Consider the following 27,706-nt stretch of genomic DNA (forward strand, 5'->3'; position numbering starts at 1 on the left):
AGGTGGGTCTTTGTTGGTATGGTCCCCTGCAGTTGGTAACCAAACCGTTACCTGGGCATGCCTTGCATATATTTATAATATTTGACATGCTTTTGAAGTTCTAATCTGCTTTGTTGCACAGCATCCTCTAAATTGTAGTTGAAGAACAATAAACAACTGCAATTTGAAATAAAAAAAAGTGGAACGTGCCTTCTCAGTTTGAAAAAAACGTGTTTCCTCCGTGGTCTCTTCGGTGTAGGACCGGTGCGAAACTGTCGGTCGCTAATGTCTGCAACACCCGGTGTTTGAGTTGTGGGATGGAGTTTCGTTGACAGACAGTAACAATACGTGACGTTTGTATTTAGTGTCTCTGTCTTCATACGCAGCGACATCGGGAGGACTCCCCAGTGCAACATGGCGGATACTATTGTAAGCATAACGGCATGTTTTATTAACGGCATTGAAGGGTAGACTCGGCTAACGTTAGCTAGCTTGTTAGCCGAAGTCCGGAGTGATGAGGCAGCAGAATTAGCTTGGTAGCTAACGTTCGCTGGCTATCATTAGCAATGGGTGACTGGGGCCTGTTTAGCTAACCGGCTAATATTAGCTCATAGGCTCTCTGACGACATTTGAATAATAAAAGGCGTCAAAGGATAAAAGAAAAGCTACATTTAGGAATACAACTGTATGGCATCCCATTAGCCAAACATTGGCCAGCATATAATTGGTGGATATAATGGAAGCCAAGATGTTGTTGATTCATTAAAAGTTGACTGCGAAAGACCCCTCCACACCGTGACAGCTTTATCAACGTTGTCATATTCGACATGTTTTTGTCGTTATAGCAAAGCTATTTTGTGAAAACTAGAGACTCCTAGGCTAACGTTAACATTACTTTTTTGCACTGTCATCGCTGTCATAGTATCCTGACACTGTCACCACTGTAAAGAGGGGTAGAGGAGGGGGGTTATGGCCATTGTTTTTCTGATATTGAAAATGTAACTAACAATGGAGTGTCCTATCCCAATTGCATGAAATGGTATATCTTATGTCTTTGTCTCTTTTTAGATCGTCAGGGTACAATCCCCAGATGGCATGAAGAAAATTGCTTCTACCAAGAGGGACACTGCTACTGCTTTTTTAAAGAAGGTACTGTATGAAAAACACAACCGTTTTCAAGTAATAATGGGTTGAACTGTCAAATCACACAATCCACTTTTGCTTTCTGTTTGAAGCCACCAGTGTGTGCCAGGGTACAACAACACACCATACCGTCCACCTGTTATCATCCTTTTTCTTCAGTAATGCAGTCACCAACATGGGAATTGATATCACAAAGTAAACGTGTGTTTCCCTGGGTTGTGCTTCTGCCGGCTCATTGTTCCTTTATGTAAGGAGCTGTACACAAAGTGCCAGAGTAGGTCAGCCCTGCCTCTTTGTGCTAAGCTGGCTCCTAGAGCTGCATGATATGACGGAAATATCCGATTACTTACATTTTGCAAGAACATTATTTATTGCATCTCTGCCTTTCTACCTCTTTCATTGCACTGCTTCAAAACAACGTATTAGTTATATACAATTATAAATTACTTTCAAAATGTTTTCACTCACCATACATTTAATTAAAAACAAAAGGTACCAATGAAACAATGAATGATAGTTACATTTTAAAGTGTATTTTTCGAATGGAACTCTCTTTAAACAAATAAAGAAAATCCCTGTGTGCTATATCACTGCTATTCACGATGTGTTCATTGTGAAAGCATCCCTATATAGCTATATTGTGCAACTCTACTGCTTTCCGCTATCAACACATGCGTTGCCAAGGAGATTTGTGTACAATTCAGCCGACTATCATGTTGTGATTACAACCCAGACACTTCAGAGAATAAACAAACGTATTCAAAAGATAATTTGGCCCTGTAATGTGATATATGTGTAACAACTATCCCCTTCTGTTAAAGCGCCTACACATAATTACTGCTTTACATTTATTTGAGTTAATGGACTTAAAAAACCTAAAATAGAACCATTTTCCAACAGCAGACCAGTCACAGTGGAGCATTGCAGCAGCACCTCATTAAAAATGTATGTCTCCGTGTTGAGGCAGGATGGTGTAGCCTGCAGATCAATGTGGGGAGATGGGCTCATTCCCTGCGGAGGTGCAGCCTTTGATAGTTTGAATAGAAAGCCATGGATCAGAGGTAGACAGTGCAGAGACCTGCAGGTTAGGATCTGGAGAGGAGATCAAAGTGATGTTGTTTCTCATAGATTCTGACAGAACACAGTAATAGCTGTTCTTTTTTGTGGCTTGAGAGAAATCATGACTGCTGCTGTGGCATGGACATGGGTAACCCATTTATAATGGAGTTGTTGTTCAAACCCTTCCCTGTTTCCATTAGCCAATATCCCATTTTCTGAAACACAAATAGGCAAGCTTACAGAGGACGTCTTATGCTCACTCAGTGGGAGAGGGAGAGAAACTCCCTCTGGAGAGAACGTTGGGATTTTAGCCTTCGCAGACCATTTACATGCACACAATCTATATAACACACTACAGGAAAGGGAACTCCTAAAAAGGACAATAGTTTCTCTCCAAGTAATCAAGATACTCTCATGGAAGCCCCGTAGCCCAGTTATCGACCACCGTTTACTTTGCGCACCAGCTCAGGTGTGTGTGTGTGTGTGTGTGTGTGTGTGTGTGTGTGTGTGTGTGTGTGTGTGTGTGTGTGTGTGTGTGTGTGTGTGTGTGTGTGTGTGTGTGTGTTGTGTGTGTGTGTGTGTGTGTGTGTGTGTGTGTGTGGTGTGTGTGTGTGTGTGTGTGTGTGTGTGTGTGTGTGTGTGTGTGTGTGTGTGTGTGTGTGTGTGTGTGTGTGTGTGTGTGTGTGTGTGTAGCGTTTAATATTTCATGGCGCTGTCTGGCTTGTTTGTGTCAACAATAGAGCGCCTGTACAAGTAGAATGCAGTTATCAGTAACCTAGTTACTAAACTGTATTTCTTTGAGGAATGAATAACCTAATTTATTTATGCACATATAAACATTATTATTGTTAATATAGGATCATAACCAGAATCTTTGCTCATGTCCAATGCAGTCCATGGCTTTATCCTCAAGGGTTTGGACTGTGTCTGCTTAGTTGTAGCATACCGACTTTGAAGATTAAGACAAAAGCTCTGTTAGATGGTTTGTGATGGTCTATTGGTTTAATTGCAAGAGGTCAATGCAGCCGTCTGAAATATTCTTCTATAAGTGTCATCCTGATTTAGTTTTATGCCGAGATAACCGTTCTGCTCTTAAAAAGGTTCATTAATTGTTCAACCGAAGTGATGAAACGGAGGCTTATGGAGACTGCTTGTCCTCCTGATACGTGATGTGGTGATTGAAGTACCACGGGATACTATGCTGGCCGCCCAGCTCGGTGTGATCAGCTTAGTTTGGCTACATGCTGAGTTTCTCTCGTTCCAAGAGGCTCTATGCTAATCTGCTTCTGTAAGGTGATCGGTATTGTTCGAAGAGAGACACCTTCCTTTGCACATATTCTTTGAACTCTTTCTAAGAGTGGATTTTAAGGATACTTCTGAGGCTGATTGAGAACATTGTGTGTTTTGATCCTCTTAAATGGATTTCATTTGATTCGATGAAATACAAGTGATCCATTCTAATCAGCAAACGTACCTCTCTCTCAGGTGGCCAAAGAGTTTGGGTTAAATTCCGAGTTTTCTGTTTACCTGAACCGCAACAAGACCGAAGAGCTCCTTTCCCAGAACAAAACGCTGAGCCTGCTTAAGATCAAGTAAGTAAACGTGTACAGTGTTAGGCATCAGTAAAGTCTAGATCCTTCCTTAATCAAATTGAGTTTTTGAAAAGACACAATGTAACTTTTAAAAGTATCATCCATGTGCCTGTATCTGCTAAAAGAAATGAGAAAACAATCGTACAGTATAATGTAGTAGTATTAGATTAAGAAAATACATATTTGAATAATTATCCAAAAGTTACATGGGTCACACGCTTCGTCTTCTCTTCTCTGTAGGCATGGCGACATGCTGTATCTGGTCCCTTCAGGGTCCCCTTCCACCTCGGGGGAGGTGATGGACACGGCCACCCCGCACACATCTTCATCCCTACCACCTGTCTCAACTGCCTCATCCTCCTCTTCGTCCTCCATGATCCCCCGGTCCTTCTCAGCGCCCCAAGTCCAGGAGGACGAGATCGATCAGTATCTGTCCAAACAAGACGGCAAGATCTACAGGAACAAAGATCCACAGCTGTAAGCAAAACAACTCACTGCTGCAAACTAAATCCACATTCAAAACAAATATCAGGGACCTCATGACTCTTTCCTTGTTACAGATGTCACCACGGTTCCCTTGGAAAATGTGTGCACTGTGTACCGTTAGAGGTAAGAGACTTTCACGTCAACTATCCAGACTATAATGCAAAGATTTGTTTGACTTATTTGACCTTTTTTTGTTGTCAGCCTTTCGATGAAGACTACCTGAATCACCTCGACCCGCCAGTGAAGCACATGTCATTCCACGCATATCTCCGGAAATTGACCGGTGGAGCTGATAAGTAAGTAGTTGTGTTAAAAATGTATTAAATATGACCGTTTCTTTAATTTGTTGTTCATTTTTGACACTTTTTCCCCATTCCTTCCAGAGGGAAGTTTGCAGCTCTGGAGAACCTCAGCTGTAAGATCAAGTCGGGCTGTGAGGGCCACCCTCCCTGGCCCGAGGGGATCTGCACCAAGTGCCAGCCCAGCGCCCTCACCCTCAACAGACAGGTACGGGAACGAGCCTTAGTGTCTGAAGCTTTCAGTGAGTGCAACAACAGAGGGGGAAAGAAAGAAGCTTTTGTTTTGTTCCCGTTTTGTCATTTCTTACTTTGTAAATGCTCTTCTCTTCCTTGTCTTCACCTGTAATCACTTAATCATTCATTAAACACTAAGAAGCATCAGAATCAGTTTTGACATTTGGATATTATTATTATTATAATTATAATCGAGTTTGTGATTCAGTCAAAATCTTTAGGACATAGTATTTGAAGAGTCCCATTACAGGGTTTATGTAAAGCCTATTATTAATGGGGTAGCTCTATACATTCATTTGACTATTGACTTATTATTATTATATTTGTATTGTTTCACTGTAATATCCGACCGGGCCGAATGTCGTTTGTCTTTTTGTTCCCTGCCTTTTCTTCTTTGCCAAAAGTGACAAAAGTATATATTTAAATAAATGTAAGAGAGAAGATTACGCAGACGCTGGCCCTGCTCTGGAATGATCTCCACTCAGCAGCGAGGCAACAATAACCCACATTCTATCCAGCATTGAACTGCAAAACAATTGTGTTGCATGTTTTTGCATCACAGCTGATGCTGGTCGACTTATATGTCCTGTCAAATACCTTTCCTTGATATCCACGTACATTTTTTAAGATATTTAATTACTGGTAGTAATGGATAGAGTATAAAATCATAATCATTTAATTCAAAGCGTTGACCACGAGCAGCATCTACTATGCAACTGGACAGGTGGAGCTGGTGTTGGCGTGGCATTGAAACAAACAATAACCTGCTCTTGTGTTTGGGCCCTGCGGCCAAAATGAACCCCAAATACTGTAGCATGAATGTGTCTTTCTCTGTTCTTCTCCCAGAAATACAGACACGTGGACAACATCATGTTTGAGAACCACACCATCGCTGACCACTTCCTGGACTTCTGGAGGAAGACAGGCAGTCAGAGGATGGGATACTTGTACGGCAGGTTCACTGAGAAAAAAGACATCCCTCTGGGCATCAGAGCCGAGGTGGCCGCCATCTACGAGCCGCCACAGGTGAGCAAATAACTCGAATGTATCACAGTTCATTTCAGTGTCCTTTTGTTTCGTGTACTTCAGTCTGGCCTGCCATCAACAAAGAAACTCCTCATTCATTATTTGAGTTGTCATGTGTTGGTAACACCTGTCCCTGCTGTGTTTCAGAACGCCAGTCAGAACAGCCTGGAGCTGGTGGACGATCCTAAAGCTGCGGCTGTGGACGAAATTGCCGCCAAACTGGGCCTGACCAAGGTTGGCCTTCTTTCGCTTGCTCTGTTTAGCACTGCTTTGTGATTACATTTTAGACAAAGGTTTTCTTTTGTACCTTACCTTTCATTTGAATCATGAAGGTTCTGCAGCATTGAGACCAACTTCAAATTCAAGACGGATTAGTTCTTCTCTGTCAAAGTGTTCCAGCTCTATGCCTTTGGCACAGAAATGGATTTACAATTAACATTGTTACAGCAAAGGGAACTGAGTTGACTAACATATTGCACTAGGAGTCACGTGTTAATACAGTTAAGTGTATATCAGATTAGCAGGTTTAAAATAAAAAAGGGGACATGCAGGAGTGTGAACGCCATTAACTCTTCCTGTTCTTGTTTCATTCTTTTTGGACGTCCTTTCGTGGACGTATGAATTAAGATCATTTTACCCTTATTTTTTCGGCTTCACCCAAAAGTGAATTCCAATATTGATTCATCTACTGATTTTTGTACAATTTATTATTTTGACAATAAAATGTCAGTAAATATTCAAATATACATGTCCATAAAAAGGTTTACTATTCATTTAATTTCAAACCTTTATTTAGCCAGGTGTATCCCATTGATCTCTTTTTCAAGGGAGACCTGCTCAAGTAGTTCCACATGAAACATAAAAACATAAATAGAACAACAAAAGGACATCATACAGCATCATTTACATAATTATCCACATAAACAGGTACCAATAGCTTCCGATTGAGTAGCATCCAACCGAGCTTTAAAAACATTTAGTGGCACCAGATTGCTCAGTTTCCATTTAATTTGCAGACTATTCCAAGACAGAGGAGCTGCGCATCAAAGCTGTCTTCCCTAAGACAGTCCTAGCAGTTGGCACATTTAATAAAACCACAGCATTCGATCTCAGGCAGTAGCCACTTACAATTCGCCGTGAGATCAGGGAGCAGATATAAGATGGAAGTTTCCCTAACATGGCTTTGTATATAAAAATGTACCAGTGACTGAGCCTCCGTACAGTTAGTGAAAGCAAACCAGCCCTTGCATACAGGGTACAGTGATGGGTTAATGCTTTACAGTTTGTCACACATCTCAGTGCACTGTGATACGCAGCATCTAACTTGACCAGGCAATTGGCAGGTGCATTCATATACATCAAATCACCATATTCCAGCACAGGTAAAAAGGTCACAGTGACTAGCCTTTTCCTGGCCTCAAGCGAGAAACAGGACTTGTTCCTGTAGAAGAAACCTAGCCTAACCCTCAGCTTTTTAAGCAGGTTATTGACATGAAGTTTAAAAGTGAGACAGTCATCAAGCCAGATACCAAGGTATTTGTAACTATCTTTATAAGACTAAAAAAAACAATTAATATCCACATTTCCGAAGCAAAAATTATGAATAGGTTTTTTTGCTTTAAAAAATATTAAAATAATAAAATTAATTAATATTAATAATTTTTACAGATTGTTAACTAATTATTTTGATCCATTTCTTCCTGTTCCAGGTGGGCTGGATCTTCTCTGACCTGCTCTCTGAGGACACGAGGATAGGAACCGTCCGCTACACGAGAAACAATGTGAGGATGCAGCTCACTAAGAGAAAACCACTTCATGACTCAAATGTGCTGCTCTCCCCTGTTGGTGTTTAACATGCTGCTTTCTGCTGTCAGGACTCACACTACCTGAGCGCAGAGGAGTGCATCACCGCCGGATACTTCCAGAATCTACATTCAAACCCCTGCAGACTCTCTAGAGACGGACATTTTGGCTCCAAATTTGTGACCGTGGTGGCAACAGGTAGGTTTATATTCACTGAGGCTGAAGTGATGCTGTCATTCTTGCCTAAACCATTGTGTTTGGTATGATGCGTTTATATAAGCTAATATCATCTGGTCCTGACTTTCCAGTCCAGTTTCTTCTTTACTAGTATTAACTGTCACATGTAGCAGGAGAGGTTCGACAATTACAATGTCATATTTAGCTTTATAGGATTTCTGACGGAGCGAAACACAAAATCTCAACATTTGAAAAGCTGAACAAAAATCAGTTTTTGCAATAAGAATGACTTTACTTTATAAATCAATGATCAAAATAGCCAGATGATTGTTTGTGGATTGACTGCAAAGGTCTTATAATTACAAATCAATACAACCAATCATTACAACATGTGAATTGTCTTAACTGGTACACCATGGGTGGATTTGAAGAGATGAGCCTCTGCATGTGCTAAAGGAGTCCTTACTCTGGCACTCGGGTTCTAGTACTGCCTGCAGCAGTATTTGTGTCCCGGTTTCCTTTCTATTGAGACAAAACAAAACTTTATACATAGTCATATGAAATTGCAAACAATGCGGCTGACAATCTTAAAATGAACATTCCTGTTAATGTGTCTTAGCCAGCCGACTCACAAGTATTAACTGACAGTAAAAACAGCATCAACATAAGCGCTGTGAGGGCCGATTGTTAAAGAGTCTTACTTCCTCTCAGGTATCTGCATACATAGTAATGTTGAGTCCAATGGAGCAGCTTAACTCAGGCCAGATGCTCTCAGGTCCGTAGGATCAAGGACACATGTTTACACTTTCCCTCCTTTACAACCGTGCCAATTATTGGTTCCAGAAAAGTACACATGTAACAGTGAGCTCATCACTTTCATTTGCATTAATGAGACGCTGACGTCATGGCTTCACATCTGGAGCAGAAATGTCTGTTTTTATTTTCCTTTGTGTAAAGACGTAGTGTGTTTGCTAATCAGTTTCATGTGTTAAGAGCTATTAGATGAGATACAAAGCACACTGACAGAAAAACCCTTAAACAACGTTAGCCGTGTGCCAAACTTCTTAGTTGGTATTTTAATTGGTTCTACACATCAGGCGGGACGTGTTTGTATTTTTGTTTATAGCTGTTGTTTCCCGTTTTGTGAAAAAGTCGATGCTGAGACAAACAAATTCATGTATTAGTTGATGAATGACCTTTTTGATAACTATTTAAACATTGTGGTTGTTTATTAAATGCAAGTAATCTTCATTAACTGCTTATAGCTACTCAACAGAGAAAAGGCTGCTAATACAGTGCTACATATAATTATAATAATCTTAAGGTGTTACCTCTCTGTCATGGGCATTTGAAATGTTTAACATTTTAAAGAGAACATTTGTGCTAGGTAAATGACAGTTGTTCGTATTTCTTCATGACAACTTGTCACAAGAGCTTTAGAAGTTGGACAAATGGCAATGTTATCAAAGTTATGAAATGATATTAAAACGACACAGATGAGGTTCAATTGTAAGAGAAAGAAGCAAAGGAGAAATAAAGTGATTCATAAAAATGAAGCAAGATAATAAGATTCATAAATAACACATACAGTGGGGCAAAAAAGTATTTAGTCAGCCACCAATTGTGCAAGTTCTCCCACTTAAAAAGATGAGAGAGGCCTGTAATTGTCATCCTAGGTACACTTCAACTATGAGAGACAGAATGAGAAAACAAAATCATCCAGAAAATCACATTGTCTGATTTTTAAAGAATTTATTTGCAAATTATGGTGGAAAATAAGTATTTGGTCAATAACAAAAGTTCATCTCAATACTTTGTTATATACAGGGCTGCACATAACTGGTGCGCAGGTGCGCATGCGCACCTCCGCCAAAAAAAGAGCACCGTGTCATTTGAAAAAAGGCGCATTTGCGTACCAACATTGAGAGAGAGGAAGAGAGAGAAGAGAGAGAAATATATTTGCGAGTTGCATATGAACCTATGATATGAACTCAGGGCCGGCCCGTAGCACTGGCGTAATAGATGTTCGCCTAGGGCGCCAGATCTGGGGAGGCGCTGCGCTGGCAGCTCTGGGAGGGAAAAAAACATTTTTGACCGTTGGGGCTCATCCTAATATTCGGCCTTGATGTAACAATATTCATAATTAAGTAAATGTAACACCCTTTTCACCCCGGTTACACGTTTCATTTGCCCTGTACGATGGGCGCTGTAAGTCATGAAAATGGGGGATGTTGGCTTATCTGGCGCCCGCAGCTCACAGACAAAATGCGAGTGAGCGAGAGAGAGAGGGAGGGTGTACCGGTACCGGCGCTGTTGTTATTAGAATCTGGTGCTAGCTGCTTTAACGGATATAAGAAGAAGATGTTTCTACAATAATGTGGAGAGAGAGTCCTCTCCAGTCAGACTGAGAGGCTGATAACTACAGCTCAGTGAGGTTTAGATAGTTCACTTTAGTCTAAGTTCAAACGGTTTGGTCACAATCTATGTAAACACATATTTCCAAGGCACTCCTTTTATAATTATTGGGATAAACAGGTTTTAAATCATTCCAATGTATACTATAGGACAGTAACCAATAATATCCTTTAAAACTGGAGATAAAAAAAAAATGCATAAATAAATAAATGTTAAGGTAAAATAAGATATGAATGAACAACAAAAATAAAATAAGTTACATTCATTTGTTATTGGCTATGGTAGGTTATTGGTTATGTTCACATACTTATTTGATTACATCCACTTGTCTAAGATGACAACAGAGACTTTCGACCCAAACCCAGCTGTTGACTTGTGGATGCAAGCAGCTAATCGCAGACTCAACCAGAGAGAAAGAAGTAGGCCTACATCATCAGCTACCATGTCTGACAGAGAGGAAGACAGTGAGGAGAACAGTCAGGAGGGGAGTGATGACAGCTTGTAGGATTACTGGTCACGCTAATGTTGTCTTGTGTTCACCTCTGCATGTGTGTTCTGTGTTCACCTCTGCATGTGTGTTCAGTGTTCACCTCTGCATGTGTGTTCAGTGCCGTGTGTCTGGCAAATAAAGTCAAGACCCCCTCAAAAGTTACGGTTTATTTCATTTTAAGGATGAGCACCAAGCAACATCTCCAGGTGCTCCTTTGAGAACCAGGGCAAAAAAGTTATGTGCACCCCTGGTTATATACCCTTTGTTGGCAATGACAGAGGTCAAACGTTTTCTGTAAGTCTTCACAAGGTGTTCACACACTGTTGCTGGTATTTTGGCCCATTCCTCCATGCAGATCTCCTCTAGAGCAGTGATGTGTTGGGGCTGTCGCTGGGCAACACAGACTTTCAACTCCCTCCAAAGATTTTCTATGGGGTTGAGATCTGGAGACTGGCTAGGCCACTCCAGGACCTTGAAATGCTTCTTACGAAGCCACTCCTTCGTTGCCCGGGCGGTGTGTTTGGGATCATTGTCATGCTGAAAGACCCAGCCACGTTTCATCTTCAATGCCCTTGCTGATGGAAGGAGGTTGTCACTCAAAATCTCCCGATACATGGCCCCATTCATTCTTTCCTTTACACGGATCAGTCGTCCTGGTCCCTTTGCAGAAAAACAGCCCCAAAGCATGATGTTTCCACCCCCATGTTTCACAGTAGGTATGGTGTTCTTTGGATGCAACTCAGCATTCTTTCTCCTCCAAACACGTCTAGTTGAGTTTTTACCAAAAAGTTATATTTTGGTTTCATCTGACCCTATGACATTCTCCCAATCCTCTTCTGGATCATCTAAATGCTCTCTAGCAAACTTCAGACGGGCCTGGACATGTACTGGCTTAAGCAGGGGGACGCGTCTGTAGGGTTGGGTATCGTTTGAATTTCCACGATTCTGATTCCGATTCCGATTCTACTTTTCGATTCCGGTTCTTAACGGTTCTCAATTCCGATTCTTGAGGGGCAGGGTAAAAAAATGATACATGCTTCTTCCACCAAAAAAATTACATTTATTCGAGAAACTTTTACACAGGTTAGTTTACAGTAATATTCACATTAATCAGTCTGTTTATATTCACTGCTATGTGACTGTAACCTGAGAACCACTGAAGCTACAACAGTCCAACATTTAAAGGAAAACCCCCCCCCCCCCCCCCCCCCCCCCCCCCCCCCCCCCCCCCCATTTAAAAACAGTTCTTGTTGAGAAAAACAAGCATATCTGCCTTCTCAGGCATACCGGGAAGAAATGTTTGAATATTTAGTAAAATGCTTCAATCTGGTGCACTTTAAGCAGAATTACTAGAGACTAGATCTAGAGGGTACAACTCTAAACACCCATATGAAAAAGATCGGTTTACATTTTAATAATCAAATAAGTATGTGAACATAACCAATAACCTACCATAGCCAATAACAAATACATGTAACGTATTTTATTTTTGTTGTTCATTCAAATCTTATTTTACTAATGCATATTTTTTGATCTCCAGTTTAAAACGATATGTCTGGTTTACTGTCCTATAGTATACATTGGAATGATTTCAAACCTGTTTTATCCCAATAATTATAAAGGAGTGTCTTGGAAATATGTGTTTACATAAATTGTGATCAAACCGTTTGAGACCCACTGAGATAACTTAGACTAAAGTGAACTATCTAAACACTCAGAGTCCTTTACCTCACTGAGCTGTAGTTATCAGCCTCTCAGTCTGACTGGAGAGGACTCTCCCTCCACATCATTGTAGAAACATCTTCTTCTAATATCCGTTAGAGCAGCTAGCACCAGATGCTAATAACAACAGCGTGTACCGGTCCCTCTCTCCCTCGCTCGCTCACTCGCACTTTGGCTGTGAGCTGCGGGGGCCAGATAAGCCAACATCCCCCATTTTCATCACTTACAGCGCCCATCGTACAGGGCAAATGAAAAGTGTAACCGGGATGAAAAGGGTGTTACATTTACTTAATTATGAATGTTGTTACATCAAGGCCAAAAATTAGGATGAGCACCAACGGTCAAAACATTTTTTTTTTTCTCCCAGAGCTGTCAGCGCAGCGCCTCCACAGATCTGGCGCCCTAGGCGAACATCTATAACGCCAGTGCGACGGGCCGGCCCTGGTCTCAGGTTACGCTGTAGGAAGTGTAGGTACAACCATAGGGTACAACCATAGATATATATATAAACCATAGACTGTATATATAAATATAAACCTATGATATAAACACGTGTTTATATCATGGTTTATATATATCTATGGGTACAACGCTATATTTCCCGCCCCTTCGCAGTCATACAGTAGGCTACGGAGAGCGGCGAGAAACATTTCCTCAGGCATCGAAAAGCGGAACCGAAATTCACATTTCTAAATGATGCCGTTGGAATCGAAATGTTGGAACCGGTTCCGAACCGGAACCGGTTCTCGGTACCCAACCCTACACGTCTGGCACTGCAGGATTTGAGTCCCTGGCGGCGTAGTGTGTTACTGATGGTAGCCTTTGTTACTTTGGTCCCAGCTCTCTGCAGGTCATTGACTAGGTCCCCCCGTGTGGTTCTGGGATTCTTGTGATCATTTTGACCCCACGGGGTGAGATCTTGCGTGGAGCCCCAGATCGAGGGAGATTATCAGTGGTCTTGTATGTCTTCCATTTTCTAATAATTGCTCCCACAGTTGATTTCTTCACACCAAGCTGCTTACCTATTGCAGATTCAGTCTTCCCAGCCTGGTGCAGGTCTACAATTTTGTTTCTGGTGTCCTTTGACAGCTCTTTGGTCTTGGTCATAGTGGAGTTTGGAGTGTGACTGTTTGAGGTTGTGGACAGGTGTCTTTTATACTGATAACGAGTTCAAACAGGTGCCATTAATACAGTTAACGAGTGGAGGACAGAGGAGGCTCTTAAAGAAGAAGTTACAGGTCTGTGAGAGCCAGAAATCTTGTTTGTTTGTAGGTGACCAAATACTTATGTTACCGAGGAATTTACCAATTAATTCATTAAAAATCCTACAATGTGATTTCCTGGATTCTTTCCCCCCATTCTGTCTCTCATAGTTGAAGTGTACCTAGGATGAAAATTACAGGCCTCTCATCTTTTTAAGTGGGAGAACTTGCACAATTGGTGGCTGACTAAATACTTTTTTGCCCCACTGTACATATATTCAATTTTCACTTATTGATCATGATAATTGCACCTATAATGGTCGAATTGTACGCTTGAAGAAAATAATATACGTATTTAATGGATACAGAACATTGTACTACATAGATGACACTTATAGTATAGCATTGGACTAGAACAAAATAACAAAGTATATAATGAGACAGGATCACAGACGATGATGTCATTTTGTTAATCTAACCAATAACAATTTTAGCAAAAACTTTAACTTTGAAATGAGGGAACCTGAAGTGGTGTAATTCTAACTCACTCCCGGGTCTTTGGACTCATTCCTGCACCACTCTATTCAGTCAACAATACAAAAACTGTGATAGTGATTATTCTTCAACCAACTAATGAATAAACGTGTGTTTCTGTGTGCAGGGGGTCCAGATAACCAGGTGCACTTTGAAGGATATCAGGTGTCCAATCAGTGCATGGCTCTGGTCAGAGACGAGTGCCTGCTGCCCTGCAAAGACGCTCCGGAGCTGGGCTACGCTAAAGAGTCCAGCTCCGAGCAGTACGTACCAGACGTCTTCTTCAAGGTGAGGCTTCCTGCGTGTACAAACAACATATATTCACTATCCATATTCCAGGGTTCTTACGGTCATTAAAAAAACTGGAAAAGTCATGGAAATTCAAAATGCTAATTCAAGGCCCTGGAAAAGTTATAGAAAACAATATTTTTCCAAAAGTCATGGAAATGTAACTAAATCAAATATAATTTATATTTTTATCTAATCGCCGAAATAGTAATACTATAATAATAATAAATACTGTATCGTATAGTAATGAAACATAAAATGGCATTTAACCTGTTAAGCCCCAAAGACCCCTTCGGCGGGTCTTTTTTATTTTTTCATGACACTGTGTCTCAGGGCTTCTTAATATTAAAAAAAACTATGAATGTGTCGTACCCTCCTAACGGGAAGAAACTCAGCTAACTGATGATAAGAACCATTTTTACCGCAACAAAACACAAGTCTCACAAGAAGGGTCTAAATGAGCCCTGAGCGAAAACATGCTAACGCACTTAGCACAGAACTCTAGCTATACCGATCGATATATTTATTGGATCTGCACAAACAAGTTTAGCTAACATCCTGAGATTCCACAGATTATAGAAATATAAGTATCATCACTGAGCGATCAGAACTTGTGACAGGGGAAGCAAATAGACAACACACGACGTAGCTTTAGGTAGCAAAACACGGAGATATGCTCACCTTCGCTGTTCTTCTGATCAAAAGTTGTGTTCAATGGCATTAAAAGGAGAAAAACGCTGCTGAAGGTTAATCCATAGGTTAATCCAATGTCTGTCACTTTGAAAAAATAATTGATAATCCATAATTCCATTTTTATGCAAAAATCTGAGAATAAATATTAGCTGCTAATGGTAGCCACTAGAGGTTAGCGCAGCTTCCGGTTTTTGCTACGCGTCACTCTCACTCCTTATTTGGTAGTGTATGTGGAACTTTCCCTCGATTCCATTGGCTCTAGCGGTTAGAAAGAGATGTCAATCATCAAAATCGACCAAGGGGGGCCAGAGATATGGAAAATCCACCCAAATGACCCCAGAAGTGTTTTTTTTTTTTTTTTTAAACCTCTCTAAAAAGATCAAATTTCACTTGTTTTGCATCAGTCTTGATACAGGGTACTTATTATATGTTATAGTTTGGATTCCTAAAGCTTTTAGTCTACCATCCCATCATTCAAGGGTGGTTTTCACTATAAGTAATGTGTTTTTTTTTGGACGGACACAATAATTTACATTTTTTTACTATGTTCAATCTGAATTTACTTTGAAATAAAATAAATCTATATTGATTCTGACTCTTCTACATCCAACTCACAGGTTTATCATTGCTTTGAGAAAAAAGATTATTAATGTTCCCCTTTTTAGAAGTGTAGTTATGGTCATTTGTTCTGGGAATGTCATTTTCGAGCCTGAGACCTGGAAAACAGGCCTGGGGCTTAACTGACGAGGTATTTTGCTGGTGAGATTTTAGTTGCTTTAGCCTGTAGGACAGTGGTCACCAACCTTTTTAAGCCCAAGATCACCGACCTCTGCCTAGGTGAAAGGCGAGATCTACCTATTGCAGAATTGAGTGAAAAAGACGGCCCAGACTGTGCTTCCAATTTGAGGCCTTGTATATAGGCTAATTGCATCTGAATTACTGTTACAATGAAGGCTCCATAATCAGCTCACGGCATATAGGCAGGGGTAAAGTGCTATTTTTTATGAGTGGGGGGGCGGACCTCACCTCCTCTAGGGGGGTCCTCACCTCCTCTAGGTCCTCACCTCCTCTAGGGCGGTCCGGGGGGATGCTCCCCCGGGAAGATTTATTTTTAAATATTGAAGTTGAAAGCATCAATCTGGTGCACTTTGAGAGCAACATGAAGAGATCTATGGATACCTCTCTCAGCACCCTTTTTCTTTATGGATATTTTACAAATCACTCCCCTTTCAAACTGTATTCTTGTTCTACTGCCATAGTATTTCTTACCTGTTTTTCATTTATTCTCTTATTGTTTGTATAACTATAATGATCATATGAAGGTGTGTCGCAGAAATAATCTATTGAATAATTTGTGACAAAACCGTTCTAAACACTCAGAGTCCTTTAGCTCACCTGAGCTCACCTGAGCTCACCTGAGAGTCCTCCCCTGTCAGACTGAGGTCTGACAGGGGAGGACTCTCCTCCAGCTTGTTGTGGAAACAGCTCCTTATGTCCGTTAGTGCAGCTAGCTAACCAGATGCTAACATCACGGTCCCCGCTAGCACCGGTCCCTCTCTCTCCCTCCCTCTCTCTCTCCCTCTCTCTCTCTCTCTCTCTCTCCCTCTCGATCACACTAAATGCGCTACTGCCACACACACACACAGAGCCGAGCTTGAATGACACAAGCACACGTGTATTTCCATGCAACTCTCTGATTGGTCTGGTGACTTGCCTCTTCACTGAACACGGGAAATTGCAGTCCTGCCATCCTCTCTTGTGTCATGATGAGGTTCACGTAAAGAGCGGTTAATGCATTATATTATTGAGGTGTCTCAAATATACGTCAATCAAGTGGCACCTGCTAACGGGGTGGTGGGTGATAGGTTTACATCTAAAAACGTATTTTTCAAACATTATTATTTTCTTTTTCTTTCTTTTGTTACTTTTTTTTTTAACGGTCCGCGATCTACCCGCACCACACTCTATTTGATTTGTTTCAGATAAGCACAACATGTTTCATATGCAGACCTTATTTTCCTGTTCCATGTTAAAATAAACCATTGGTGAAAAAGTGTATGAACCCTGATATTATATAACTCTGTTTTTGAACTTAATTAACTAGCACTTTGCTATTACGGCCAGGTGTTATGAGTTTGATCATCCAGATGTTTGTATCCAGGTGTTGAGACTATTTGTTTGTGATCATTTATTTTCCCTCCTACCATTCTACAGGACAAAGACAAGTTTGGAAATGATGTCACGTTTCTAGCTCGGCCTCTGCCTGTGGAGTATCTCATCATAGATGTGAGTATGACTGTTTCTACGCTCAGCAGCTATACATGCAGCTTTTTTCTTTTATTACAATTTAATTTACTGACACTATTTATTTATTTTTTCAGATTACTACCACTTTTCCAAAGGACCCCCAGTACACCTTCTCTTCTACACAACGCTTCCCCATTGAGAACCGGGACATCATGGGAGAGACACAAGTGAGTCATTTCTGCATCAACTAAACCCAATACAGGTGGCTGGCAAAACTAGTTTCTACATTTTCTTGTTAAATACATTTTATTTTGTAATTTATTTAAAGTCTTACATTTGGGAAATATACCTTAAGGCTGAAAAAAAACGTGTTATACAAATATCAAACGGATCCAAAATGTGTGAATAAACCCTAGAATTGTTTCTGTAATGATGAATCCCACATCGCTTGGGTTGCTATTATTCCAAGTGTTTAAGTCTTGTCGTTTTTATTTGTTTTAAAGGGCCATAATGCTTTGTAAAATACTGAAAACAATTGTAAAAGCATATTCAAAATAATAAGAATATTATTGCAAATTAGTGTTGTCACGATACCAACATGTTGGTTCCGATACCAAGTCAAGAATTGCGATTCCGATTCTTTTTCGATACTTTTCTTAAAAAAAGGGAAACAGTCTTAAATGTAATTATTGTGCTTTATTTCACACCAGAACCATAACACACACTTTTAAACAATGAGAACAATAAATAAAATAATTGACAAGAATTTGTATTAAATACAATTGAGCATCATCTATAAACAACTTTTTTGTTTTTCGCTTCTGGCGTCTTTTTTGTCAACAAGCCGAGGCGCAGCGGCAGTTTCCACTCCCACTTGCAGCCATGCTTCTCGTCTTCTCACATGCTCTGGCAGCTAGCGCGTGCACGAGAGAGGGGAGGGACTTAGAGCGTGCTTGAGAGGGGCGGGACTGCAGGCACGGCTGCAGTGCAGGGAGTGGAAGCAGAGCACTGAACCCACACGGCTCTTATTAAAAGTACTTTCCCCCGTCATTCTTAAAGTACCGATACTAATGAAATGGAGGAATCGTAACGTTTTTAACGGCAGGGTATCGCGGTACCTTTCAAGTATCGGTACACCGTGCAACACTACTGCAAATGAAATCCTATATTTTTGTTCAACTATAGAATTGAAATAAATGTATTAACCAATTCTTCCTGAACATGTATGCAGTAAATGTGAGATATTGGGTATGCGTATATTCTGTCCATCCCAAGCAACGGAAATGTTTGTTCAAAACACTGCTTTACATATGAATCCTCCTCTCCTCATAATAGAGCTTGCACACGGCTACAGTTTGGTGTTTGAGAAAATGAGGGTAACTGAGCGTTTGAATTCCATACCCTCCAGAGGTCAGAGGAAGTTATACATCTTGTTTTTTGTTTTTGTGTGTCTGCAGAACTTCCACAGTTTAGCAACATACCTGTCCCAGAGCACCTCCACGTCGTTCCTGGAGATCGTGTCGGACTTCCATCTGCTGCTCTTCCTCGTCACCAATGAGGTCATGCCTCTGAGAGTAAGTCCATACTCCCTTTGTTTTCCTTTTGTTTAGCAGCAAACGGGTTATCATGAGCCCACATTCTTCTCCAGTCTGGAAACGGTTACTGTTGTGAGGATGTTTTCACTCATGCTGACAGATTGAAACTGGCCCCAGGCCCATCATGACGATCAAAGGGTGATAACAAATTGTTGGATGCTTGATCAATTTGGACGTTTTCTATAAAAACCAGACTTGTCCCAGCTGGTGTATTTTATCCCTGAATTGTCTTGCGGATAGATGAGAGTTTGTGTTTGTTTGTGCAGGACAGCATTGGGTTGCTACTCGATGCAGTGAGGACTTCTGATGAGGATCTGGCCCAGACCTGGAAGAAGTCGGAGCAGTGGGCCACCATCGAGCAGCTGTGCAGTAAGTCTCTGCCATCACACTCAGTCATACCCGTACAGATCTCAGTTTGGTTTGTGCACTAGTGTGGAATATTTAACTGATACATCTGCTTACAGAAATCTTTAATACCTTTTGCAGTTCGAAAATAGTCAAAACTGTGACACATTTTGAAACATGACAATGTGTTGTGGTTTCCTTTTTAATGTGTCGCCTTTCTGTACAATAACATCTCATTTACTTTGATGACGAGCATATACTAGTATTCTATCTTTGCCCTATTTATAGGTGTATTTAGGTGTGGGAAAAGCTTCAAAGGTACTTTTGAATGTTTGAAAAGGGCTTGACTTTGTAAAAGAGAAACCTTATTGTCAGACTAAGACATGCAGTAGACTCGCCTTAAGTAGAAAGATAACGTTAGGCTATAAACTAAATTACAGTAACACTAAGCTAAAGGGCGGCTAATGTGTGTCTTGATTACATTTAGTAGTCTCATTTAGTTACTTGTTTGCAACCGCAGTCACTTTTGTGACACAAAGAAACTTTCCCCAGTGGGGTATTTAGTGACGCATTTGATGTGGAACAAAGCATGGAAATCTATTTAGCTTGTGTTAACCAAAAAGTAGCTAATGCTGTGTCCTCCCTCTCCTCAGGTACAGTGGGCGGGCAGCCCTCCAGCTCTCAGGGTTACGGGGCCATGGGCGGCCCCTCGGCCCCCGCCTCCTCCTCGGCCATGTGGTCCTGCCTCCACTGCACCTTTATGAACCAGCCCGGCACAGAGCACTGTGAAATGTGCAGCCTGCCCCACAGTTAAAAAAACCCACCCTGCCCCCCTCCCCCTATGTCCCGCCCTAATCTCACCCCCCCCAGCCAATCTCATCGCTGCACCAGGACGAGCTGCGAGATTTGGATTCCCTTTTTTAGTTTTTCTTTCGCCTCGCTCTGAAGCCTTCCCATCTCACAGGCTGCTGATGAAGGGGATGCACTCGTTTACAACTAATTCAATGAGTAAATCAAATAAAACCAGACTGTGTTTATTCTGTATCCCTCCTCACAGCGGCTCTCGTGAGTCTCGTTAAGGTAAAGCACTTTTCTTTTGGCTGAGGCCCCTTTCCCTCAATCCCCCCCACTCTGAATAATCAGCCCATCAAATGAGACTGGAGTGTTTGGATGTTCTCTCACATCAGTGCCCCTCTCACTCTCACAACGTCTTCTGGAATAACGTGCTGTGTATGAAACACATTTGAGGAATGATACTGTTATTTAATTCTTTATTTTTTGTATCTGATTGTAGCGATACCTTCATGTTTTGAATCTGTGGGCTCTACTCACGCAGGTCTCTTTGACAAGCCCCTTAAAGTACAATCATCAGTCACAGCTCAGACCTGAAAACTCTTAAGTAGCTCCGCAATAAATCCACGTAAGTAGAGAGTTTATATTTTCAGTATTCATTTACTTTAAGAATAAGTCCCAGAGTTGAAAAGGCATCAACAAAGAGCGTTTCACCCCTTACTCAACCGTAACAGTGGTTTGAACCTGAGCAAAAATAATATGTAGCTTATTTGATCAGCTGTATGTGCGTCTCTGATGAAACCCAACTAAATGGCCAACATTATTACTGACTTGCACTATATTAGCCGCGAGGTGCTTCTAGAAACCACTGGTGCTCGCCAATATCCTCTCTGTCGCTCCCTACCTGGGATTCTCGCTGGCGCTGCGGATGGGGCCCTGCTGGGTAACCATGACTCATCCTTGAAGAGTCCAAGTGTGAGGGGTCACTGGTCACTACGAGGAGAGAAAAGATGCATATTGATTTCACTTGTCTCAAGCAGGATGATGAAGGTCCGTGTTGGAACTAAACCTTGAAGTTGGCATGGTCTGATTTATGTTCTACAAATAATTGTAATCTTACCCAGAGCCTCTTCCAGCAGGAGACGTCAGATTGGTGTTTTGGAAGGGGCTAAGGCTTAAACCAATGTGAAAGCACTTAGCTCGCCTCAATGGCACTAAAAAGGGTCAGTTGATCAAAACTGCAAAAAAGATTTCCATAGCTATACGATATTCGATAGCCATACACACAGTTTCTACGTCTCTGAGTCTGCCTTCACCCCTGTTGATGCAGATGATTGTGCTAAGAGCATTGCAATGTGGCAGGAAGTTATCCATATAAGGAGGCAGAGATCGCAGAGACAACAAAACAATCTCCATGTTACACTGCTGTGAGTGGGGACATTTTTTGTTTTCCATTTCAACGAAGTAACCTTTAACATATCACAGTCAGCAGTATGCATATGAGGATAGTTGGTTAAAACTGGTTCTTTTTTATAACAGTTTTTTCCCCTTTTCTTCTTTCGTGAGGCACATTTGTCGACCAAAACTTGTGATATCATTTGAAACTTCCACATCTGGAAACAAAATGTTGAATTAAACTACCCCGCCTAGATTCTCGTAGCATTTCTAGCATCGGTTCAGCGAAATGGACCACATTGATATTGTCCATGCAAAGTTAAGTGGGCGTCTTGGTAAGCTAATGTGTTGCCATAATGACCTTTTTAGTACTATCAACAATATTCTAAAGGAACATATGTCTACATATATGAAATGAAAAGCCAGTGTAGTTTTTAAAATCATATTTAATGTCTGTCACCAAACTCATCTGGTTTGACTTGAATGCCTTTGCTCATACAACAGATTTGTAGATCCACATCCTCCATGTTTGCTGCTGACAGAAAACATTCACATCGCTACTTTCTTCTTCCTCAAACCTTTGTGCACTTCGCCATGAAATAGTTCCATGTCATTACTTTGCTAAAAGGATCTGGCAGGAGTGAATCACTAAATACTGTGGCGTTTCATCGGGGTGTTGCTGGGGAAACGGGCTTCTTAGTTGGGACGAGAGACGCTGGTTTGCTATTTATGAATTAATGAGATGTGTGCTTTGTAAGAGCTTGACAGTGATTCCATGACATGTATTTTTAGTTGTAGGTTAATTTGAAAGAAGCTTGTGTGTTTTTTTGGTTTCTTTCTTTGCCCAGTTGATATCATTATTGCCCCCCCCCTCCCGTGTGAGTTCTTAAGAGCGATTTCTCTGATGTCATGCTAACGGACGGCGGTGACCTTTTCCTTTTGTATTGATCCGGGCCGTTTGCTGAGCGAGCATGCTCTGGTCTTACAGCCGGTCCTGACCGAGGACACAGAACGTTGTATGCTGTTGACCTGGATTTGAAACAAAATGATAATAAAAAAAACAACAACAACAAATTCGTATTGCTGGTAATGTCTTTGATTTGTTAATGTCAATCGGAAAAGTCAAAAAATAAGGCATCATTTGAATGAAGACTTTTAAAATCCTAATGAGTTTCATTCAAAGAACAGGAAACGCTTAATTCTTTATAGATTTAGTTTCCATTACTTGTTTTAGGACTTTTATTTAATGATTTATGGACACACAACTTCGTTCTATTAAAGGGAAGTCTTAATGCTGCAGCATACAGGCATGCCGCTTAGAACATGTACGTTTGATTAAATGACAACGAGAAGCACATTTAATTAGTAGAAAGTAACCAATCAGTGAACGACAATCAAATCAAAAGACATGAAATAAATGCATGAAAACGGATGAGAAAAAAAATCTATAGAAAAATAAGAATTGTGACCAAAATAAACATTTTTACAAATCAGTGATCTCAGATGTACAACTGTTTTTAAATTACCTTAAAACGAGTTGGTATTTTTGTAACACAATTTTAAATGAGTGTCATGTTGTGCTTCTACGATCTACAAACAGTTGTTAAATTGTTTTTCTCAATTCTTATTTTGGCCTATAACATGTCAATCTTCAGTCAGTCTTTTAAAACTACTCCAGCCTGACATACACATATGAATTATGAATGATACTTTGGGGATTGTAACCCTTTAAATGCCAGTTTGTTGAAAAAACTCCACAGTTTTTTTATTGAAAAAAAAAAGAATAATAATTTTCAAAAAATACATTTCAAGGAATATTTGATTATTGTTGTTATTAGGTCCCTACATTAGTCAATGATTGGCATCAACATTGATTTGAATGCATTGTTTGTTTTTTTGCAGTGTCAGATTTAAACAAAAACTCACACTCGTGTTCCAAAGGCCAAAAATGGCCACCTTCACAAAAACTGCTATAAAAATATGATATATTCATATTTGTTCCCACTTTCAAAGAGTCAGTCTTTTAAAACTACTCCAGCCTGACATACACATATGAAATATATTTTTAACCCTTTAAATGCCAGTTTGTTGAAACAACTCCAGTTTTTTTATTGAAAAAAACTAGAATAATTTTCAAAAGACACATTTCAAGGAATATTTGATTATTGTTATTATTAGGTCCCTACATTTGTCAATGATTGGCACCTTGCAACGAGTTGGTATTTTTGAACCACAATTTTAAATGAGTTTTATGTTGTGCGTCTACGATCTACAAACATCTAAAGGTTGTTAAATTATTTTTCTCAATTCTTATTTTGGCCTATAACATGTCAATGGCAATCAGAGTTACCCAAAGTCCAAGTTAACGGCTTCAAATGTCTTGTTTTGTTCACAAGTAATCACATTTATGAAGACGGAATCAGACAATTGAACTTGTATTTTTCTTTATTTAAGTGGACATATTATTTAATGGTTCACAATAATCTCTATCAGTTTAGTTGAATAATTGTGAATCCGTAAAAAGAATGAACAAAGCGTCCTTTTATCAGCCAAACAAGGGGAAATCACTTTGAACACATTACAGGCTACTGCAGCCCCTGAAGTGCACATATGGCCGTTTTATCACAACCGCAAGACTCTGTACATGTTTGATCGTTTCCAGGGTACATGAAGAGTTCCCTGTAAGTGAATCTGCCATAACAGATGTTTAACTAGTGAGCAGGTGGAGTCCAGTGGAGGTGATCCTGGACATCACACACAGGGCTGCAGATGGACAACAGATGAAGGACAGGAATGTGTAAGTTAGACGTGACCGTAAAACTTTCAGCACATCTGCAGATCATATTGCAGCTTTTTACACTGCAGATACATTTTCCTGTCTTTTATCTGGACATGTTCTGCATTGTCTCACTCGACTAGAGGCACATTGATCACAAAGATACATCAAATACCCTCAGAGTCTTATAAAGTGTTGACGAATGATGAATGATGCTGAGAGTTCTGATAGGGAACAGGTTTGAGGCAGACTTTGAAGTGGAGACTGAAGAAGACCCTCCCCCTCTGCAGAGAATATACCCTCCATCCTCTTGTACTTCACTGGATTACTTCGCTTTGGACTGCCACTACAGGTAGGGTTTTCACATTGTTTTTACTTTTAGCCCTGGAGTTGTGGATGTCTTATGTGATTAAGCATTTTAGTTTTTTTTAATACCCTTAAACGTGTGTGTGTGTTTATGTGTGTTTAAGGATGAAGACTGCTGGAGTTCTGCTCGTCTTATCGGTGGCTCTGTGTGCCGCTCAGATAAAGAAAATAAGTGGGAGACCGGAGTGGGATTTCAGAAATGAAGGTGAGGAATAAAGTACATTTACTATCACATATCGTTTTAGAGATTTCAGTTTTTTATCATTTTAATTTAACATAATTCCTTAATCTCTCTTAAACTTGACGCAAAGTGCTTTAAACACATGTTTATGTTACTATGTTTTAACAGTACTGCATTGACTATTTTAATTTGTGGCCGGTCCTAAATAGACATTTTAAAGATATTTAAGGTAACGCTGTCCGGTTAGATTCAAAGATTTTATTGTCATGACATACTACGGTGTAGTTATGTCATGTATTAAAAACTGAGATCGCAAGTTCCTCAACAGTGCAATTACAAAACATACAAAAATAAATATAAAAATAGTGCAAGCTCAGGTGTTTGATTGTCTTATGGCCTGTGGGAAGAAACTGAGTCTGGTGGTTTTTGTTATTAGGATATGTGTAATTATGGGACTCTAATTCTGACGCAACCTAAGACATATTTATAACAATGCTTTCTTCTAAAAATAAATGTTTCCTAGATATTCATATTATTTTCTTTTTATATTGAAATGCATCCTATTTTATGGTATTTACCCGTGATGAATTGTTTCTAATTATTGCCTTTTATATAAAACAGTTTTTATTGCATTCTATGCGGGAATGTTGACCACTATTTTATTTTCGTTAATATTATTATTTTAATGTTGTTTTTTAAAATATAATACAGATGTCTTTTTAACATCCCAACTGAAAAGCACACTTTCAACCCACTAAAGCCAGATGTCTTTTACCTGCAAATCACTGAATCTGATATCCAGAGTTACAGATGCAGATGATTCATTAGATTTTACACTAAGTATAACAATTTCTACTTCTATCTTATGTTATGTTTTTTCACTTCTATGATATATTTTCTTTTAATGTTCCTTATTTCTTTTCTTTATGTGTTTTTCTTTCTATTGTTCTACTTTCAATAACTGGATACAGAGCTTTTACCCATACTGCATTGGGTAGCTTTTTATAATTAGATATTTGATTCAGGTGCTTTTTCCACTACGGAGGATTATTTGAATAATTACTTTTTAATAATTTCACAAGCAAACATATCCAAAAAGCACGTTATTTAATGATCTTGATTTGTGTTGGTTTGTGTTTCTCTGTGGTTCTTTGTGTGTGCAGCGGAGAAAGTGAACACCAAAGCATGTTCCAACCTCACGCTGGTGTTAGACAACTGGAAATACGCCATCATGACGCAGGTCAAAGATCTGCTGCTGCACGACCACAGCACCGTGCTGCCCGACTATGGACGGTGAGGATCTGTTTTCATTCAACCAGGATGCATGGGTGGGTTAATGAAGGGGCCCACCGAGCACAGGGGCCCAAAGGGGACTGCTGGCCTTCACCTGCAAAATGTCCCTCAAAGTGACAACCAAGAACAGATGCAAAATGACCTTAAAGAGACATAAAATACCTACAAATGGACACAAGAAAACCACATAGATGACACACAATGATGACAAAAGACTCAAAAGGAAATGTACTCAAAGACATAAACTCACTCATAAAACAATTGACCACAACAAATAGACATAAGACAATTACAAATAGATAAAAATGACCAGATTGAGATGCAAAACGACTGAAAAGAGACATATAATGAACACAAAAAGGCACAACAATCATCAAAAGAGACACAGAATTACCAATATATATATATATATATATATATATATATATATATATATATATATACACAAAACCAGAGAGATACTGTATGTTACAACTACAAACAGACACAAAAAAACAATAACAATCCACTACAAAATATTGTGTCTTGCTGCAATGTTGGAAAGATGGTGGGTGCATGTCTGTGAAAGCGGCCATTTTGTTATAATAATGTGATTGTATTCTATTTATATGTTCCTCTCACGTCCTCATTGCGGGTGAAAATAGCTTTTATTGTAAGTAATAAAAGTGAATTCCCCTCCCTCAGGATCCAGCCGCTGTCAGACGCTCTGGGAGATCTGTACGGGGAGTTCAACGCCCTGAAGGAGCGCCTCTCTGAGCTCACCGTCAAGTTCGAGGGAGTGGAGGGCTTTGTGGACGACGTGCGCTCAGGAAGGAAGCCTTCACAGCCCCGAGGTGAAGCCAGACCCCGGGGGTGGCAGCCAGGGGAGGGGGGGGCTGCAGGCTTCAATGCTGGGGGTCAAGGCAGGAGGAGGAGGGTGGTCGTTCGGAGAATCAAGAAACCTGCAGCTTGAGAGTTCGAATGAAGCATGATGACGCTTTGAGACACAGCCTAATGCCTGGTGGGGAGCAATGTTATGTTTGATACAGGATATTGCTCTTAGCCTCCAAACCAGTTAAATTAGCTCTTTCTGCTAAAGTGAGGGAATTTAGGAAACGGACGGATACATTTTTTATCTACAGGTGAGGTTATTTCCATCTCATTTTAGGCCCAACACTCGAATGTTTGGAAACTATTTTTCATTGCTGCAAAATGTTACATCACATGTTTAAATTGTAACACAGGAAATACATCCTAATTAGAAAAGTAATGCAGGATACAAAACCCTAAAGAGATCAAGTGAAACTGATAGATTTACAGTATAACACGGTTTTATTTTCGTGTTGAACTTTGTAGTATTTTTTTTGGGGGGGAATGGAGCGGAAACCAATATGACTTTTTAATGTATTTATTCCTATTGCTCATCTTTTCTCATTGGACTGTCTCTGATAAACTTCCTGCATAAAGAGGTGTTTTTGTATTTATATACTGTTTATATTGCACTTCTTGTTAACTGAATAAACCATTTGAAATTATACAGTTACTCTTCAGCCTTTTCACTACAGTGATATATTTACATATTTGACCTGTGGGTC

General features: G+C 40.1%; 2 protein-coding genes across 2 annotated transcripts; both read left to right on the forward strand.

Moving 5' to 3' along the window:
- Positions 1 to 243: 243 nt before the first annotated feature.
- Positions 244 to 22,590, forward strand: nploc4 (NPL4 homolog, ubiquitin recognition factor). Its single transcript, XM_034227538.1, has 17 exons — positions 244 to 408; positions 1,048 to 1,128; positions 3,667 to 3,773; positions 4,014 to 4,250; positions 4,334 to 4,382; positions 4,461 to 4,555; positions 4,643 to 4,766; positions 5,639 to 5,818; positions 5,966 to 6,052; positions 7,528 to 7,599; positions 7,693 to 7,819; positions 14,289 to 14,449; positions 17,357 to 17,428; positions 17,524 to 17,616; positions 18,847 to 18,963; positions 19,251 to 19,353; positions 19,983 to 22,590. Exons 1-17 carry the CDS (start codon positions 394 to 396, stop codon positions 20,141 to 20,143), a joined length of 1,881 nt encoding a protein of 626 aa, XP_034083429.1. The 5' UTR covers positions 244 to 393; the 3' UTR covers positions 20,144 to 22,590.
- Positions 22,591 to 22,864: 274 nt separating this feature from the next.
- LOC117553521 lies at positions 22,865 to 27,084 on the forward strand. The gene is made up of 4 exons (XM_034227502.1): positions 22,865 to 24,644; positions 24,763 to 24,863; positions 26,003 to 26,132; positions 26,817 to 27,084. Exons 1-4 carry the CDS (start codon positions 24,502 to 24,504, stop codon positions 27,082 to 27,084), a joined length of 642 nt encoding a protein of 213 aa, XP_034083393.1. The 5' UTR covers positions 22,865 to 24,501.
- Positions 27,085 to 27,706: the final 622 nt, after the last annotated feature.

This window comes from Gymnodraco acuticeps, unplaced genomic scaffold (assembly GCF_902827175.1).
Source record: "Gymnodraco acuticeps unplaced genomic scaffold, fGymAcu1.1, whole genome shotgun sequence".
NCBI lineage: Eukaryota > Metazoa > Chordata > Actinopteri > Perciformes > Bathydraconidae > Gymnodraco > Gymnodraco acuticeps.

Bases quoted from the DNA above. Each gene is read 5' to 3' on its own strand.
- nploc4 (XM_034227538.1), top strand. The intron at 7,820-14,288 runs GTAGGTTTATAT...TTCTGTGTGCAG, and splicing joins TGTGACCGTGGTGGCAACAG to GGGGTCCAGATAACCAGGTG. The intron at 19,354-19,982 runs GTAAGTCTCTGC...CCCTCTCCTCAG, and splicing joins CACCATCGAGCAGCTGTGCA to GTACAGTGGGCGGGCAGCCC.
- LOC117553521 (XM_034227502.1), top strand. From the start codon at position 24,502: ATGATGCTGAGAGTTCTGATAGGGAACAGGTTTGAGGCAGACTTTGAA. The intron at 24,645-24,762 runs GTAGGGTTTTCA...TGTGTGTTTAAG, and splicing joins GCTTTGGACTGCCACTACAG to GATGAAGACTGCTGGAGTTC. The intron at 26,133-26,816 runs GTGAGGATCTGT...CCCCTCCCTCAG, and splicing joins GTGCTGCCCGACTATGGACG to GATCCAGCCGCTGTCAGACG.